This window comes from Chinchilla lanigera, unplaced genomic scaffold (genome assembly GCF_000276665.1).
Source record: "Chinchilla lanigera isolate Chin_1 unplaced genomic scaffold, ChiLan1.0 scaffold00036, whole genome shotgun sequence".
In the NCBI taxonomy this organism is placed as follows: domain Eukaryota; kingdom Metazoa; phylum Chordata; class Mammalia; order Rodentia; family Chinchillidae; genus Chinchilla; species Chinchilla lanigera.
Genome location: NW_004955437.1, coordinates 12,005,183 through 12,022,447, shown reverse-complemented (window position 1 = coordinate 12,022,447; position 17,265 = coordinate 12,005,183). Strand labels below are relative to the sequence as shown.

At 38.2% G+C, this 17,265-nt stretch overlaps 1 protein-coding gene across 1 annotated transcript in view; it reads right to left on the bottom strand.

The window, feature by feature from the left end:
• Positions 1-17,049, bottom strand: part of Cd2ap (CD2-associated protein) — a gene marked incomplete at its 5' end in the record, with an annotated part of 81,616 nt that extends 64,567 nt beyond the window's left edge. Inside the window, 1 exon segment of the mRNA XM_013517016.1 lies at positions 16,889-17,049. Within this exon segment, the coding sequence (XP_013372470.1) occupies positions 16,889-17,049 (161 nt within the window).
• Between the last annotated feature and the right edge of the window lie 216 nt (positions 17,050-17,265).

Genomic DNA, 17,265 nt, shown 5'->3' with positions numbered 1-17,265 from the left:
CTAAATGAGGGAGGTTGCAGCTCTGCTTAAACTTAAAAAACTAAAACTATACTTATTTTTAATTTATCATTCTGGATTTCCAGAAATGTTATAAAATTAGTACTTCCTACTTTACAAAAGTATAACTTAAAAGTATGAGAAAGTGGTATCACTAAAGAATAAGGAATAGCCAGGTGTGGTGGTGCACGCCTGTAATCCCAGCACTTGGGAGGCTGAGGCAGGGGGATCCTTGCGAGTTCGAGATCAGCCTGGGCCACAAAGTGAGCTCAAGGCCAGCCTGAACTGCAGAGCGAGACCCTGTCTCAAAAAAAAAAAAAAGACCAAAAGAATAAGGAATAAAGTCATATACTTTAAAAAAAAAAAAGAACAAGGAAAGTGAGCAGAATTTAAATGCTTATTTGGTATATACCTACTATTTTAGCTTTGAGCAGCCAACTTTAGGCCCATATTTTACAAGTTAGTCTAGAAATGACTGATTTAGGTCTCTAACCTAAAATGCTGGTCTCCTGTATTCCTGAAGTTTGTTGTTGCTGTTTTACAGTGTAAATGATAACAAGTAAGCAATGATTCAAAAGGATCTATCTAAAGTCATTTCATTTCCTTTTCATTATGATTAAATTAAACTGCTTATGTGCATACACATACAACCCACAGCCTAATCTTAGGTCCAAAGTAAAATGAACAGGAAAAAAGCCTTCTGCAACATGAAATCAATAAATACCTTCTGAATGTCAACATATCAAAATCAACAAAACAATGGCAGATATAATACAGGATTATTTTGAAAGTTTCTAGGGGCTGGGGATTTAGCTCAGTGGCAAAAGCGCCTGCCTGGCATGCGCAAGGTCGTGAGTTCAGTTCCCGGTACCTGAGAAAAAAAAAAAAAAAAAAAAAAAAAAAGTAAGTTTCTAAACTTTTCTCCTTAAATATGCTTTCACTACGTAATTGCTGACTCTCCACTTTGGAAAATTCCTTATTTAAACTGCCCCTCTTCCACTTGAAAAAGGCAAAAGTAGGAAAAGAGGGAGGAGGAAAGTTTCTATGAATTCCTTGTCAGTGGCTTTCCACTGCAATGTCTTTCCTTCCCTGGACTGCTAGTGAGAGCAAGTGGAGTGCAGGGGAAATCCTAAGTAAAAAGCTCGACTCTGACGTGCATTCTCTTGAGACACACCACATTGGCTAAAATGGACTGAAAACACCCCATTATGTTACAGTGCTCCTGTCTGTCTATATTAGTTAATTTTTAAGATGTCATGTGCATTTTCAGCCCTACGATGAAGAGGTTTTAGAGTAAGAACTACATGATATGAGAGCTGACTGGAAAGACATCTTGCCTCTACAAAAGACCCTGTCTCACAGCTCTCATCTCCTTGGGGTTAATGGATGACAGTGACAAGTGCAAGGCTGTGCTGGTCTAAGCAGTGAGAACAGGAGAGAGCTCAGAGGCCCAGCTTTCCTGACAGTACCTAGTTTAAATTATTTCTACAGCAGTAACCAGTTTGAAATACCTTAGCAAAAACAAAATGTACTAACATCTTAAGTGGAAAAAAAAATTTAATTTTCCAAATTTAATTCTAGGCAAGCAACAATGTCATTCATATATAATGTTTTGAATTTTTATTTATGGTGTGGAAGACAGTATATAAAGATAGGAGTGAAGGTACAAATAATTCAGTTTAAAAAATTTACTATAGAAAATAGTCTTTAAAGCTACCTAAATTTCTACATGAGGAAAGACGATGAGGGTGGATCATAAAGAAGAAATACACCTCTCACAAAAAGTATTTCTATATTGGTTGAATTTTGGTTAAGTATGTATTACTTGTGTGATTTTTTGTTTGTTTTTTGTTTTTTGCAGTACCGGGGATCGAACTCACGACCTTGCGCTTGCCAGGCAGGTGCTTATGCCACTGAGCTATATCCCCAGCCCCTTGTGTGATTCTTTTTAATAAAAATGATTTGGTGTGCCCACAAACAAAAGTGCTTCAAGTCAAACTGTGACAAGGAATTTGGAAAAAGAAAGACCCGTTGTTTATACACCATACCAAATCTAAATCCTAAACATCTTTTCTAGCATTACCTGTATAAACTATTGCCCCAATTTATGAAATACAGTCCATATATGATTTAGAATATTTTCAAAATAACCCAAGTCACGAAATAAATCACTCACTCAGTATGTAAGAGGTAATGCTTCAACAGTCTAACGCACAAAATGTACTACGATGTATCATAACTATTACAACTTTGACAGTGACCAGTTCCTTACCATATTTCCAATTAGCAAGTAAATTATTTTGTCTTCTGTTTGGCACTTTAATATCTGCAGTTTTTCTCCTTTAATCTGTCTCCAATTAATAAAAGTAAACCAAACACCAAATGCTGTTCTCCAAGTACTGCTATAAAGCTAGCTTTCTCAACTGTTCTATTAAAAGTTCTCAACATCTCTTAATACTTTATCTGAAAGAATAATTTTCAAAAAGGATTTTTTAAAAGTAAAGATCATATAAAATCAAATTGTCCCCTCTTTCATTATTTCTTTTATGGAAACAATGGAATCCAAACAGATTCAAAAACTAAATCAGCATTCTTCTGGAAAAAGAATGTGCTAACATTAAAAAGAATCAGTAAGACCTTTCTAACGCAGCCATATAACATCAGATCATCTTCTTACTCCCAATACGGCTTTATTATTCTTTAATATTAACTCCTGAAAATATTTCAAGTATATTTAAAGGTCTGATATCTACACAGAATCTAGAAATAAATTACAAACACTTTTAAATAGTTTTCAAACTGTCTAATTTAAGACAAACAGAATTAATGATTTAAATATTTTTTCTCTATAAGAAAAAATTTGCTAGAAAATTATATTAAAACCAGGAAAAACACATCTAAACGATGTCAATCTCCTGAACTTTGTAAAAGTGAATTTCTGTTTTGTTCTTCCTTATTATACCCAAAAGATAAGAGAAGTCTTTAAAAGGAGTCAGAGTTTCGTTTCAAATTTAAAAATACAAGAGGAATTCACTTACCAGAACGTGAGACATCTTCCGCAAACATAGCCTCTTATTTTTCAAAGCATCAAAGTAACAAAAACCAGGCAGTGCACCACTTCTGGAATCAGTACTAAAGCTGCTTCATCTTTCACAGATTAAACTCCTCATCCACAAATACTGTCCTGCTAATACTAAGTGAAACTAAGAAGCTATTTTACTAACCTTCTCTTTTTGTTTTATTTTGCTGTTTTTCTTTTTTGCTCTTGCCAGGACTTTCCAAGCTTCAATAACTGTAAGTCAACTACCAAATGCACCTCCTACAGTACCGGTAGCTCCTTCCCAACTGCTGAGGTGATCAGACTCTGCACCCTTTTACAGAACACTCATCAGTGAGCAGAGTCCACCAACATTTATTAAATGCCTGCACCTAGTGAACTGCTCTGTTACATGATCTTGAACCTTATGTGTTATCTTAATCTTCAGAGGCAAGTCATAATTTAAAAGAAAGGATGTTTTACTGGATGTTAATCTTTTCTTACATTAACAGTAACTAACATTACATTTTTGTGAACACTGATTTTTATAACAGCAGCTTAAGAAAAACAGCTATTTTTACATCATTTCTAAAAGGAAAAACATTACTTAATAATTGCAAGTGCTTAAAGCCAGGTATTGTGGCACACACCTACAATCCCAGCACTCAGGAGGCTGAGCAGGAGGATCACCATCAGTTCAAGGCTAGCAAAATAGCCTTGGCTACATAGTGAGTTCAAGACCAGCCTGAACGACACAGAAACCCTGTCTCACCCAAAAAAAACAAACAAATAACAATAATAATAATAATTGAGAGTGCTTAGACTAGATAAACCTTATTATGAGCAAGGTACCCAATTGTTAATGCTATGTATCACCATCCATAATAAAATGCATCACTACCTAGATTTCCTCTTGTGGGAAGCTGGAGTAAATGTACTTTTCCCTTCTCTTCCCATTAAGTCCAGTTAAAAATTCTTTACATTACATAATATTAAGTAAAAAGAGTCTGATATGTACAGAAAAACTAAACCAGCCAGACCCAGTTCTCAGAATCTGAGAATTCCAAAATGAATTTACTGATTTCTTCTTTGCTTAATTCCAGCCTAGGTACCAATCCAACCTAGGTTGGATGCAATGGAAAATGGCTCCAAAAAAAGCTTGCAATTGTTACCTGCAGCCAAAGAACCAAAAAAAGGGCACCCTAGCAAGACAGTGAGCTCTTAGTTAATAACCAGTTCTCTTGCAATCAAACACCACAGGAAACAACTGCAGCCCTCTTCCCTACCCATGTCAGGAATGACCAAGTAGGGAACCTATTCTCCCAGCCCAGTAGACTATAGTAAGGCATCCAACCATGACCAAGAAGCCACACCCCACCAGGGTGTGTCAGAGACAGGCCCTTCCTCCACACAAGGTGGGAATGAACCAGCCCCACCCTCCCGCACAGCCCTGTCACGGAGGCCACATGGACGTTAGTGTGGCATACACCTGCCCCTCAGCCAGGAGGCATCAATGGGAGTCTAAGGGGACCATCATCCAGAAAGAAGTCTCTGCCCACAACTGTCACAGAGATAATTGGATTTTGAAGCAACTCATTTTACTTTATTCAGCACAGGTTTCCTCTTTAGGGAAGTAAAGCTTATATTCAGATCCAAGGTCATCAACTACTGTTCAGTGTGTACAGGTTTGTACTGATTACTGTAGGCAGCTGCAATAACTATAAAACAATGATAACCATTTGTACATCTAAATATGTGCAAAAGGTACAGTGAAAGTATGAGGTGATAGGAAATGTTCAGCTTCATTACAACTTTATGGGAAAATAGTCATATATGCCATCCATCACCGACTGAACACCATTACAAGATATATGACTGCTATGAAATTCTAACACATCTAGTTTCCATCTAGAATGACAAAAAGCAGATCAGTGGTTGCCTGCAGCTGGTAGGGTTTTGGGAGGAGGGGGACACAGAGGGGAATAGATAAGATAACGAAACAATCCACAGCTAATGAATGATCTAATTATTTTGATGCCATTGTAGTTGTACAAGTATCTACACCTTTCTCAAGACTCACAATAATACACTAAAAATGGGTGTATTTTTGTCTGTAAATTATAATAAATAAACACACAAATGTAAGTACACTTAGAATATCCCCAAAACACAACTGATTTTAAAGTGTTCAAAACAATAATAACCTACTCTACCTGAGGTTAACTGATTTTTTTTTATTCAATTTTAATTCTTATCAATTTCATTTATACAAAATGTTCATCACAGCTCAATTTAATAAGCATTTAACTATGAGTCAGGCTCCATATACTACTACTAAGTACTTAATGCAGCACGTCATTTAATCTCATAATAACACTATAAATAAATAACAAACATCCCTCTTTTCAGCAAGCTGGGGTCGGGATAAAAACCTGAGAAATAATAACTTGCCCAAAGAGATACAACCTTGCAATCCTCCAACATCTAAATGTACTATACTGTTTGCATCCCTTAAAAGAAAGAAAATCTAGAACGTGCCAAAGAAATAGCAACACAACTTAGTAAATAATTGGTACTGGAAGAAATCAACAACACCAAAACTAATAAACCTAATCTATGGTACCAAAAAAAAAAAAAAAAAAGTCACATTGTGGTCTAAGGTTAATAAACAAAAATATATTTAGTAGCCTATGATTTTCCCACTTAAATATCATTTTTTCTGTAGCTTAAAATAGCCTCTTCTGTCCATTACATTCTGAAACTATTGGAATTTTTTTAGCTAACATATAAAACATATTTTACATGTAACATGTAATGTTTCAATACATGCTTATATTGTGTAATGTTTACATCAGGTTAAACATGTCTGTCTCCTACCCTAAAACAAATTTTCCTTTATGATGAAGATTTAAAATCTGTTCTTGCAGGCTTTTGTAAATATCTCTATAGTCATGCTATACTACCCCAAATTTCCTGTTTCTGTCAGTTTCTTGTTTCTCTTTCTCTCCCTCCTCTCTGCAGATTCTGGTAAACATCATTCTACTCTCAACTTCAATGCGGTAAGTTACTCTATTTTTCACACATAAGTGAGATCACGCGCCTCTTGTCTGTACATCTGGCTTACTTTATGTAATGTAACAATCTGCAATACACCCATGTTGTCAAGTGACAGGGTGCCATTCTTTCTGTGGGTGCACAGTATTCCATTGTATATGTGAGTCACACTTCTTTACCCACTCATCAGTTGACAGACCGTTGCTTCCATTTCTTGGCTGCTGTCAAAAGTGCTGCAAGGAAAATGGGAATGCAGACATCTCTTCAACATACTGACTTCCACTCCTTTGTCTGTATACCTACTAGTGCGATTACTGAATCATACGGTACTTCTTTTCATTTTGGGGGGCAACAATGGGTATTCAGCCCAATACCATCACACCAAGCTATATCCCAGCCTTTGTTTTCCTGTTTTTTTTTTTTTTGTTTTTTTTGGTTTTTTTTGTTTTTTCTGTTTTTTCGGGGTTGTTGAGGCAGAGTCTCACAAAATTGCTCAGTTGACCTGGTTGAGCTTGAACTCATGATCCGCCCACCTTAGCCTCCCAGAGTGCCAGGATCACAGGTATGTAACACCAGGGCCAGCTTATTTTTAAGGAGTCACCACACTGTTTTCCACAGAGGCTGTATTAATTCGTATTCCCACAAGCAATGTGTGAGGCTTCTCGCTTCCCCACACCCTTGTCTGCACTGTTTTGGTAACAGCCACTCTCACTGGGGTGAAGTGATAGTGAGCTGTGGTTTTGATTTGCATTTCCCTGATGATTAGTATTGCTGAGTACCTTTTCACCTACCTGTTTGCTATTTACACAGCTTCTTTGCAGAAATGTCTATTGAAACCTAACACTCATTTTTTAAACCAAATTATTGGTTTGATCTCTCTATATAGCTTTCTGCTCCAGTGTGTCTGGCCTATTCTAACCCTTTCAGGACATTCTATCAAACCAGAGGCTACTGAAACAAGCACAGGGCTGGGAATATAGCTCAGTGGCACAGCGCCTGCCTGGCAAGCATGAGGTCATGAGTTTGATTCCCAGTACCACAATGAAAAAGCACTGAGACAAGTACAGAAAGCAGCCAGTTCATTATGTAACACTAGCAGTAAGGGCTTCCTGAGTATTGGCTGACATGTGTACCTGGTATGCTAACACTGCCAGAGCTCACTAGCGTTCCTAGTTCTACCATCCACTGCAGTAGGGAAGCATTTAAAACTGTAGTGTAATTTTCCATGCTCTCTCACCGTTTCATCATAGAACTGCAAGTTGTTAAGGACTTGCCACAGATTGAAGCCATCCTAGAAGGCTCTCCACCACAGGAGAAGCAGTGCAGAGACGCAGCCAGCTGTCCCACACGAACACCACACTCTTCTGTTATGCCACAACTCAGAGTCCAGTGTTGGTACTACAATGTAACCTGGTCTATTCTGACTGATACAATAAGCCCTTGAATTCCTTAACTTGTAGAGTATCTTGTGTTTTCAGGAAAATGTCCAGAGATGGAGCAGTAGGAAGAGCACAAATAAGACCCTGATTCCTTTTTATGAGGTCATCTAGAAACAACTGGGCAGTTCAAACCTTGCTTCCTTCATAATTATCTTACTATTTCTACTCTTCACATACTTCTATTCCATCACTAGTCTCTGAAATTTCCTTATGTCATATGCCTTTTTGTGAAATTTCTTCAACTACATTTTATAGAAAGATTCGCTACATAAAACTGGAACATGAGAAAGCAGTTAATTTTTCCTATTCCAGGATCAATTCTAAAGGTGGTAGAAATTCACTTCCAATTTTATAATTCTAATATCTTTTGAATATGCTGACACTACTGAGGAATTTCAGTGACTAAGCTTAATATCACTTTGTCCTTAGCTCCTCAAAAGTATAAGATGTTATAAAATGACATTTCTCCAATAACCAGCACATACCACAGATACATTTCTCACATGAAAATAGCCTTGGTATCTACCTGTCATAAAGGTAATGACTGGAAAGTCTTTGGCTCGATATTAGCAGCATGACTGTGGTAAGAATGACATATTAAATCTATAGAACTTTGAAACCTTCGCACTACATATCAAAATAAATAAGCAACAATAAATGGAACTCAGAAGATGAGCAATAATTTAAACTGCCCAAGAAGTCATGACTAAAGGATTCTTCAGGAGCTATTAAAAATTTATGAAAACAATGAAGTATCCAAGCATGGTAATGCACACCTACAATCACAGCACTCAGGAAGCTGAGGTAGGATAGCCATGAATTCAAGGTAAGCCTGGGCTACATAGCAGGTGTCAAGGCCATCTGACCTGTACAGCAAAAGCCTGTCTCAAGTACATAAATACACACATACATACATACATACATACATGGAATTGCTGGTTTGTGGTCAATGCAAACAGAAGTGCAGGTGACAAGAGGATTTAAGAGACCACAATGCCAGAAATGTGAAGCTTTGAGGAAGATGTCTAGGAATCTCCACACTGATTTCCAGAAGATCGATTAGAAAGAAAGAAAAACTAACTAGCTTATGTTTTAGAATGCTTGTCTTTGCAAATGCCAAGGAGAGCCTTCCTTTTTCTTGATGAAATTTTAACTTTGCATTCTTTATTATATTCGGAAAATTAACACAATCTGCTCACTGTCCTAGCATCATTAGTCTACCATGCACCTGTAAGCTAGAGTTATAAAAGCTACCACAGCTGAGGCAACTATGTTATACATCCTTGCTAAAATTTTGTGTTAAGTATACAGAAAAGCTGTGTTTGACACAATCACTATGTAAATGTCTAAATCATATAAACTGCTGTATGTTTATGCACAGGTAAATACATACAGAACTAAGGATTGGAAGGACATATAAAATTTTAGAATACAAGTGGTTCTACAGAGGAAAAGAAATGACAAGGGGGCAATAAGAATTTGCTAGGCATGGTGGCACACAAATGTAATAACAGCACGCAGGAGGCTGAGGCAGGAGAATCACTGTGAGTTTCAGACCAGCCTGCGCTACAAAGTGAGCTCAAGGCCAGCCTGAACGCATAGCGAGACCCTGTCTCAAAAAGACAAAAAAAAAAAAAATTCAACTTTACCTATAATGTTCTTTATTGCAGCAAAGATGACAAAACTATAATATTGTTTATTAAATGTACAGATCCTTGGTGAATATTCACTGTAAAATACTTTTAGAATTGGAAGGAAAAACTACCCTGCAAAAGGGAACTGAAATGGATAATTTGTCACAAACCAAATTTACAGTGTCTGAATTTTTTCACATTTTCACCAACAAAGTAGAAGCGTTTCTTCTTTTCTGCGGCTTCTGCAGTATTATCTGATTTCTTGATGGCATTCTTGGTGGAGTAAGAATCTCGTTGTTGTTTTAATTTGTACTTCTCTAACCGTCAGCAATGCTGAACATTTTTTCATGGATTTATTGGCCATCTGTACTTCTAAGAAATGTCTCATTTCACTTGTCCATTTTTCATTGGGTCATTGAGTTTTTCATATAGTCCACATGTTAGTCCCCTGTCCAAGGAATAGCTGGCATCAGTCACTATGGAAATCAGTATGGAGATTCCTCAAAACTCTAAAAGTAGCCAGGCGTGGTGGCGCAGGCCTGTAATCTCACCACTCGGGAGGCTGAGGCAGGAGGATCATTGCGAGTTCGAGACCAGCCTGGGCTACAAAGTGAGCTCAAGGCCAGCCTGAACTGCATAGAGAGACCCTGTCTCAAAAAGACCAAAAAAAAAAAAAAAAAAAATCTAAAACTAGAAATTTCACTTGACCTACCTATCCCCCTTCTAGCTATCATCCCAAAAGAGTTGAAAAATATCATACCACAGCAATGTATGTGTACCTATGGTTATAGCAGCACAATTCATAACAACTAAATCCTGAAATCAGCCTATATGTCCCCCAAGAGATGACTGGATTTTTTTTTTGGTTTTTCTCTGGTACCAGGAACCGAACTCACGACCTTGCGCTTGCCAGGCAGGCGCTTTTGCTGCTGAGCTAAACCCTCAGCCCCAGATGACTGGATTTTTAAAAATGTGATATTTAAACACAATGGAGTATTACTCTTCCAAAAGAAAGAAATATTTGACAAAGTTTTCTCTAGGCAAATGGATGCAACTTGAGAATGTAAGTGAAAGAAGTCAGACACACAAGTTTAAATATCAGTTTCTCTTACGAGCAACTGAAAAAAACATAGAACAAAACAGAAGATTGATAAATAGGAAGCAGGAAGAAGTTCAAATAATTCACCAAAGTATCTATCACATTATTTCAAAAATATTTTAAGATATGTACTAGTTTAGCTTTGGTCATTGAAAAAGTTTTGTCATTTCATTTCTGTTAAGAGTCTTTCTTGTCTGAGACATCTACTCTGAATAACATTTTGGCCATTCTTTTAAGATCAGTGTATATAGTGTATTAATTATTATTCTCTATTTTGTTATAAAATTTTATTTTTCATATAAAATTTTTACAACAAGCCATAAAATGATTTGGTCATTCTATTCATCTTCCAAGCTCAATTTCAACATCACTGTCCTTCAATACGCCTTCTGAGACAGTAACAGGACAGTAACAGTAACAGTATACCATCCACTGTCTGGTCACACGTTTACAAACCAACACACTCCCCTCATTTGCACAATACACACCCAGCCCTTCCCCTGAATATTAACATATGCACACTGTGTGACAGATAAAACTGATCCCCTTTATTAATTTATAGAATTGTCACTGCTGGCTTCTGTGGCCCATTTTTTTAATGGAAGTTTTACTGTGAACTAGAACGATTTACAGAAGAGTCACAAAGGTAGTACAGAGTTCTCACAACCTTCATTCAGTTTCACCTCGTGTTGACATAGCCCATAACCAATTTGTACTTAACGAAACTAAAAAATTAACAATAGAATATTACTAGTAACTAGTCTACTGACTTTATGTAGATTTCATCACTTTACCTACTAATGGCCTTTTTTTGTTCCAGAATCCAAACCAAAGCACTATAGTTCTTCAGTCACTGTGTCCTATTCTCCTCTGGTTAGGAGCACTTTCTTAGTCTATCTTTTTGTTTTTCATGACCTCTACCTCTACCTCTACCATGGACCAAAACACTGGCGATTTGGTAAAATGTTTTCAATATGGGTTTGTCTAGTTTTCCTGATGCTTACAGCAAAATTACAGAGTTTTGGGAGGACTATCACAGAAGAGAAGGGGAGATATATCAATATGACTCATCACTGGTGATGTTAATCTTGTCACCTGGTACAGATAGTATTTGCAGTTTCTCTGTTTGGAGTTGCTATTTTTCCATTTCCATCTTATTTTTTATTCCTATAATAGAGCGAAGGATCTGAAAGGAGTTGAGGGATGTGGAAAGGAAAATAATCTACAAATATTTGTAATTCTTCTAAGACTATCCCTCCTCTCCTATTTACTCAACTATTTATTTAAGTAAGTATGGAGGGCTGGGGAGTTAGCTCAGCGGCACAGCACCTGCCTGGCAAGCGCAAGGTCCTGCGTTCGATTCCTGATACCAGAAGAAAAACAAAACAAACAAAAATAAATAAATAAATAAATAAATAAGTACGGAATTATATACCGGTGTTCCACACTGAATAACAAAGACTAGGCCATGAGGGTCAAATTAATGTAGCTCCAACAACTGGGAACTCTTTCAGACTGGCTTCCCTACCCCTCTGGCATGGACTTACCCTTCTGTTTTTGTAAGCAGTTACTTCCTAAAGAGTGTGGCTCTTTTTACTAGAGTCGTATCTAGAAATCAAGACCTGAACACTGGATGTACTCAGTGCTATTGAAGCATCGCTGTTTCCCAGCCCCCTCAGCAGTAAAGCTGAGACGTGCATATGTGCGTATTTACCCATGCACATACACTACAATGTAACTATTCCTGTATAGTTTTAAACTAAATGACCCCGCAATGGTATCTCAGACTCTAATCTAGTACCCTGTGGTTAATGAGTAATCCCAGATTAAGCTTCCTCCTATTACCTAGCATACTCATAAATTGTTTCTTCTATAAGCAAGCATTTCATTAAATTTCTAGTATTAGTCACACTGAAATAGGAAAGTAAAATACATTTCAAAACAGAATTCATGGGGCTGGGGATTTAGCTCAGTGGCAAAAGCGCCTGCCTGGCAAGCGCAAGGTCGTGAGTTCGGTTCCCGGTACCGGAAAAAAAAAAAAAAAAAAACAGAATTCATGACAGATCATCCCCACTACCTGGAACACTCATGAGCGCAAGATCAAGAAAACTATGCTAACACTTCTTACTGAACTCTTAACCTTTTTAAAGCAGGTTCTATTACTGCAACAAATTTTTCTCTGAAAAACCACATTCTCTAATGAAAAAGAGGAAAAATCATGGCTCAGTATAGTCCATTAATATACAATTTTAAAGTTAAAAAGGCAGAGAAATTATATGATCTGCCCAGCATCATACTGTCAACAAAGAGCAAAACTGCAACCTGACTGCATTTAGACCCAGTTATTCTGACGTCAACTGCCACAACAGCTACTACATTCCACTACAGATTATTTTTTTAAGGCAATTCATAAAAAAGAAAAAAAAAAAAAACAGGCGTGGTGGCACATGCCTGTAATCCTGGCACTGGGGAGGCAGACACAGAAGGATCGTTGCGAGTTCGAGACCAGCCTGAGCTATAAAGTGAGCTCAAGGCCAGACGGAACTGCATAGTGAGACCCTGTCTCAAAAAGACAAAAAAAAAAAAAAAATGAAGTGAGCTTTCATAAATTCAATTCCCTATTACAGCTTTTCTCAGTTGTTATCAGAGATAAAATATATTTAAAGTACAGGCCTTCTCTGAAATTAACAGAACAAAATGTTTGTCTTAGTTACTTTTCTCCTTGCTGAGACAAAATACTCAATACCCAAAGTTAAAACAGGAAAAGTAGCTGTGGCATACGCCTGTAATTCCAGCATTCAGGAGACTGAGGCAGGAGGATTGCTGCAAGTTCCAGACCAGCCTGGGCTACAAAGTGAGTTCAAGGCCAGGCTCAACTGCATAGTGAGACCCTGTCTCAAAAAGACAAGAAAAGAAGAGTAAAGGAGGAAAGGTTTATTCGGCTTATAGTTCACAGAGGTTTCAGCCTGTAGTGGGCTAGCTCCAAGGCAAGATAGCAGGCCAGAGAGTCATCATAGGATAAACAGTCTACAACAAAGCAGGCAAAGCACAAGGTGGCAGGCAGCAGACATCAAGCAGCAAGTAAGTGACAAGGGGCAAGGACAAGCAACCACCTTTTTCTGTCCCTTGTATCTTATCCAGGCTATCCACCCTTACGGCAGGTAGCACTCACATCCAGGAAGGGGCAGCCTTAATTCTACCCACAACTGTGTCAAACTAATCAGTGAACTAACTTAGTAATCATACACCTTGCTCCCAGTACCTAATCCCAGCATCACACACTCTAGGTCCAGCACCTCTGAAAAGCCCTACCTATGACTGCATGAGGCTCTGGCAGGACACCTAGACACAAGCCATAACATTCCTTCCCTTGGCCAGGCATGATGGCACACACCTGTAATCCCAGCACTCGGGAAGCTGAGGCAAGAGGATCACTGAGAGTTCCAGGCCAGCCTGGGCTACAAAACCATCTCAAAAAAAAAAAAAATTCGTTCCCTGGTCCCTAAAGACTCATTCATATCTCTTTATACCAAAGACATTTAGTCCATCTCCAGGAGTTGCCGAAGTCCTAATAGTTTCAGCAATGCTGAAAAGTGCAAGTTCAAAGTCTCCTCTGAGGGCTGGGGATATAGCTCAGCGGTACAAGTGCCTGTCTGGGAAGCGCAAGGTCCTGAGTTCAAATTCCGGTACCAAAAAATAAGTCTCCTCTGAGATTTAAGGCACTCTTAGTTGTAAACCCCTGTACAAATGAAAAGAAGGTTAAGCACTTCCAACACAATGGCAGAATACAAATATTTCTACTCCAAAAGTTACAAACAGTGGAGTAGAAAGGAATGGGAAAAAGCAAAACCAAAATCCAGCAGGGCAAAGATTAAATCCTATAGTTCCATGTCCAGTATCCCCAGCAATCTGAGGCAAATTGTGAACTCCAAAGGGCCTGAATGACTCTGCCCCTACAACACTGCCAGTATTTGTAGCTCCCAAAACTTCTTTTTTGGGCCTGCTCTGCTCCCTCCTTCTAGCTTTCCTCAGACAATCTACATTCCTGGCTTCTCCAAAGTTCTGGGGTCTCCATTGCGTCTTCAGCAGCTTCACACACTGCCCTCTCAGGGGCACACTGCCTGGCCTCCCAGGTCTTCTTCTGAAATTGGAGTGGAAGCCTTCCTGACCCCACAGCTCTTGCACTCTACATGCACCTAAAACCAGCACCATGTGGATAATGCCTAGGTCTGCCATCAGCTGGAGCAGTAGCCAGACTTTCTTCTCTCTTGGTTATAGGGATCAAGTGCCTGGATTGCTGAGCACTCTGACTCCAATTCCAAGGAAGAAACTGTCTAGGCCACCTCCATTCTGGACCATAGTGCTCTGGGACTCTCCTCTCAAAACAAAGTCTTTCACTTTTGCAATTTTGAGGCTGGAAAGGGTGCAGTCCTGCTGGTTTTGTGATGTCCTCGGGCTGTCTTTTCTACTGTCTTCTTCAGAAATACTTGGCATTATCTTGCTAGTCTTTTCATCAACCAATTTCTCCTCTGTTTCATCTTTGCAGGCCACAACTTTACTGGAGCTTTCTTTCGGGACAAACTCACAATGTTTTAAATCATTCTCTGGGCTTTTTGCCCTTGATTCTCAATATAAATCTAGCTAAAACTCTCAACAGTAGCCATGCAACAGCCTCAATATTAGACTGCCTCGAAATTTCTTCTTCCAGATTAATTAGCTTGCTGCCCTTAATCTCAGTCTCAGGCAAAGCCTTTGGGTATGAGCAAAATGCAAACAAACCTTCTGCCAAAGCATAACACATATCATCTGGAGTGCAACAACCAATGCAGTCCTTCCCAACACAAACCTCCTGAGCTTGCTCTTTGCTGGCAGCATTTCTACTAGCATTCTGGTCTTCTGACTGCTGACCAGAGTTTCCTTTCAAGCACAGTTTAAGGCATTCCACAACTGCTTCTTCAGACAGTATCTCCAGACCTTTCCAAACTCTTCCCACAAGCCAGTTCCAAAGGCTCCACATGGTCAGGTACAATCATAGCAATGATCCCATTCCTGGTACCAAATTCTGTCTTAATTACTTTTCTCTTGTAGCTAAGACAAAATGTCTACCATTCCAAGTTAACAGAGGAAAGGTTTATTGAGCTCATAGTAGAGTTTTTAGTTCATTGTCAGCTGGCTCCAGGGTAGGGTGGCATCACAGAAGAGAAACAGTTCATGATGTGCAGAAGGCAGCAAAGTAGTGAAGAAGTAAAATAGCAAGCAGCAAGTGACAAGCAATAACACTGCCCTCTTTCTGTCTCTTATACATTATCCAGGCTACCCACCGCACTCACACCCAGGGTGGGGCACACTTAATCTCACCCAGAACTACGCCAAGCCAATCAGTGGAATAATTTAGTCAACACACACCTTTGATCCCAGCATCACACACTCTAGATCCAGCCACCTCTGAAAAGCCCCACCTATTCCCTCATGAGGCTTTGAGGGAACATCTAGACACAAGCCAGAACAGTGTCATATTTGGAAATGAAACTACAATTAAAATACACAAAGTATTCAGAAAATAGATATAAACGAAGCATACATGCTGTGCAGTATTCTGCTCATTACTACTGTGCAAGCTGAAAAAACAAACAAAATTCAAATTCCAGTCCACGCCCCAAACTCAATCTGATGAAGCTAAATGTAGAAAAATGAAAACATCTAATACAATGGAAAACAATACCACTGTATTTACAAGTGATGTATGTAAATATATAGGCCCTCTTTCCTCTCCTGCCAAAAAAACTAAGAACTTTATTACTTTGCAATAGACTTAAGAGTTACCCTCTACCCTCCCCTCTCAGCCTCCCAGAGTGGTGGGATTACAGATGTGCACCTCACTCGGCAAATTTAAAAGTCTTAAAGATTGCTTTCTAACAGAAATAATTAGAATATTTACTGAAAAAGGATTGTAGTAGTTGAAGAGTAATTGTTACTTTGGTAGATAATTGCTGCAATGCTGAAACTTCAAAAGTATGATCTAACACACTCTGAGCAGGTCTAGAGGAGCAACAAAGTATAATAAAACACCTGTCAGGCAATATTCACAGACTTCAGATCCTAAGTCTCATTAGCTATCTGATGCTGGGCAAATCATTTGACTTTTCTATCTAAATGTCATCATATTTTAAATGGGGGATAACTTGGCTCAGTGGCACTGCATTTGCCTGGCAAGTGCAAGGTCCTAAGTTCAATTTCCAGTACCAAATAAATAAATAAATATTAAATAAATGGGGTATTACCTACCCTACCTCACAAAACTATCACAGGCTCAAACGAGAATGTGTATAGCAAAATTACTTTATAAATTACAAACTACCACCCAAATACAAGTTTTATTTCAAAAAATTGGCACATAGATACATAAACTAGTGTAACACACAAATACACATAAATACAGAGTGTTGTTATCTAGTACACACGAAGCAACAATTGAATCCATTATACTTATCTGGACCTCATTTTTCTTAAATTCTAGAGTAAAAAGTTATCTAAAATATTTTCATACACAGTATATGTACTTATTTCTTAACATTTAAAGATGAAATTCTATGAAGCAATGGCTAGAAATTTAACTGAAAATACTAACCTTAACGAAATTATCAGGGAACATTCCTCTTCTCCCATTTAGTTCTCCTTCTAGCCATCCTTCTTCCTGTAGTTTTTTCACATTCCTGATGATTTCCCCAACTCGAATAGTTAATTCATCATCGTGCACAGCATCATAGTCATACTCCACAATATAGTCAACTAAAAAAAGAGGAAAAAAGTATCTAAAACCTAATTCACAAAAATACTACAAATAAATGAGACCTGCATGTGTAAGCAACGTATTGTCTCACTAGTGTAAGAACCTAAAAGAGTGAATAAAATTAGGCGGTATGATAGACATTGTGAAATGGAAAGGAAACTGCTCAAAAGTAAAGAGCAACTGGGATGAGGGAAAAGAGAAAAGAAAGAAGGGGA